Source organism: Vombatus ursinus, unplaced genomic scaffold (assembly GCF_900497805.2).
Source record: "Vombatus ursinus unplaced genomic scaffold, bare-nosed wombat genome assembly UNPS02014779.1, whole genome shotgun sequence".
NCBI classification, from domain to species: Eukaryota; Metazoa; Chordata; class Mammalia; order Diprotodontia; family Vombatidae; genus Vombatus; species Vombatus ursinus.
In genome coordinates this window covers 54499752-54502548 of record NW_020954557.1, presented here as the reverse complement: position 1 = coordinate 54502548, position 2797 = coordinate 54499752, and the positions used below count along the sequence as shown (strand labels likewise).

Below are 2797 nucleotides of genomic sequence, written 5' to 3'. Positions count from 1 at the left end.
CACTATTGACTGCATTCTATAAGCAGCACTGCAACCCCATAAGCTATATCCATGAGCTAGAATGTCGCCATTCCCAACAGTTTTAACAAATAACTTCAAAACTACCACAACCATCACTTATGCAGTAAAAGGCAGTCATAGTTTTTAGGTAATATGCCTTTTAAAGTCCTAACAGATCTTGTGGTTGATTGTTTCCAGATGCTAACATAAACGGAGTAAGTGGCTTTCCTTCACCAGTGTTATCTTTTAAGAACCATATCACTTAATTATCAAGGAGCAATGTACTAAGAACTCTTATAGTTTACTGACATAAAGAGAATTATTCTGCTCTGGTTTGATTCCCAGATTGGTAAAAGAACCAATTTTTTTTTTGAAGAAACCCTTCTATTTTCTACTTTAAACTGCAAAGATTCAGTCATATCACACTTCAGTATTTTCCTGGATACATTCAAAATAATTTTCCTTTCCATTTTCCAATTGTTGAGGTAAACATACATATTTAATATAAAGTAACATTGAAGCCTAGCCTATAACTCTCAGCAGTACATAGTGCTTTCAACACATTCCTTTGAGGTACTGTACAAATCACAATCACTTTCCTGAGTTTTTGCAGACAGAACATTAAAAGAAATGAACTGCAGAAATTAAGGTCCAGATTACCGTTACCCTGTTTTACCTGTTCTTAGCTTAATACCGCAGAACAGACAGGATTGAGGAATACTGTTGCTCTTAGAATGGCAAAAATCTGGTTCTCTGTCGCAACACAACCGTTCATCTCTTTAGTCCAATAATTTTTGAAGTTAAAGCTCTTTATATTAGCACATGCCACCAATGTAATTGTGAGGCAAACAAAAAAAAAAGCACCACTCCAGGCACTTGACAGCAACTAAATCTCGAGAACAGCAGAATGGAATCAACACACAGGGTTCACGTCCTTCTGAAATCAACCCACTTGCACCTTGCTCCTTGGTGAGTGGTGTCTGGCTTGAACAGAACTGAGCATCAACACACGCTTCCTGTTACCTGGGGCTTTTCAGATCAGCAGCTCTCGTTTGATGCACTTTTCCTCCAAGTCTACCCTGACTCTAAAGATGCAACATAATTGTCATCTCCCCCGGTACCTTTGCAATTTGAACACTACTGGAAAGGGGTTCTCTACCCTATGTAGTAGGTTTTGTGTGTGTGTGTGCCAACATTCATTACATTTAAAAAAAAAAAGAAAGAAAAAGAAAAAGAAAAATTATCACTGACTGCAACCGAACATTTTGTTCCATTCAACATATGTATCAAGCTCTTTTTGAGATATGCTAGGCTGAATCTTGCAGAAAGCATTTTCAAAGTCTTGATATGTAACTGGCCTCAATTGGCTGGGCATAATGGCTGAAAGGTCTGTCGCTGGCATGGCATGGAGTGGGCCCACTGCTGCTTCCTGACACAAATGAGCCACATCTAGTCCAGAGAAGCCTTCTGTGCGCTGGACAAGCAGTGCAAACTCCTTGTCATTGAGACAGTAATTGTGCTGTGAGAGCAGTTGTCCTATTATCTGGTGCCTCCCTGTGCTGTCAGGAAGTGGGATTAAAAGTCGTTTTATGAAGTACCTCCGAAGGGATTCATCTATTTCTTCTGGTTTACTGGTGGCACAAATTACTACTATTTGGTCCTCAGCAGAAGTTAGTACAGTGTCCAGCTGCATAAGGAACTCGGTTCTCATCCTATTGACCGGACTGTGCTCTTCACTCACTTGAGAAGAGAGAAGCATGTCAATGTCACTAACAAAAATCACCGAGGGCTGGCGACACCTGGCCACGAGGAAGGAGGCATGGACAATTTTCTCTCCTTCCCCTAACCACTTGGTGACTAGACTGGAACCAGCAATTTTGAAAAACGTAGCCCCCAGCTGACTAGCTATGCATCTACCTAATAATGTTTTGCCTGTTCCCCGAGGCCCAAATAAAAGGATGCTCCGAGGTAGGGCAGTCAGTCCATTGAAAGCATCTGACCTCAACACGGGCCATAAAACCTCCTCTTTAATGACAGCCTTTACCAGGTCGAGGCCAGCGATGTCATTCCAGTCCACTGGAGGTCCTTGGTTGATAATCTCATTGGTTACAAGGTCAATGAGGTGTGTGTCAGTATTCTTCAGTTGCTCGTCCACAGAGTGGTTGGATGAGGTAGCTGCACGGAGTCCCGGGCCTTGCATCGGGTGAGGGAGGAGCTGCCTGTGCTCGTCCCCATGCTCATTCATTACTGGGGATGTGTACTTCCCAAAGGATTCACTGGTTCTGGATCCCAAGGAGTTTTTAGCAGTACTGTATGAAGGGGGTGTCAAAGCCCTGCTGGACTGGCTGCTGAATTTCCTTTGCTGTTCAGAGGACATTAGCTGCTTTGTTGGCTTAAATGCTAAGGATGATGTTTCAGCACTTCTGTCAAAGCCATTCCCCCTGTTTGTGTTTGAAATGCTGTTGTCGGGCATTCTGTACATAGGACTCTGTGTAGATCTCTGTTGGCCATAGCTGTAATTTCCATAACTGGAGTCCATTTCTCCTTGCCCTGCCATATAGAAGGCTTTCCGTTTGAGAGAACTTGCTGAACTGTTTGTCAGAGCCGAGGGGGCGATGGGTGTCAATCCATGACTCTGGTAGGTGTAGCCAGGTACAGTAGTAGGGGGCAGAGGAGTAGGAGCAGGAATTCCTGAAGGCAGGTATGCTGAAGGAGGAGGTGCACCACCTGGGCTGTACCCAGGTCCCACAGAGGTTTGAGGAGGATAGCTAGCAGAGGGGTAGCTATAACTGGAGAG

General features: G+C 43.7%; 1 protein-coding gene across 2 annotated transcripts in view; it reads right to left on the bottom strand.

The window, feature by feature from the left end:
• Window positions 1-1243: 1243 nt before the first annotated feature.
• The window catches only part of FIGN (fidgetin, microtubule severing factor), a 171131-nt gene continuing 169577 nt past the window's right edge, over window positions 1244-2797 (bottom strand). For both annotated transcript variants that reach the window (XM_027866129.1, XM_027866128.1), the window contains one exon: window positions 1244-2797. This exon is cut by the window's right edge and continues 698 nt beyond it. In XM_027866129.1, the coding sequence (XP_027721930.1) occupies window positions 1244-2797 (1554 nt within the window).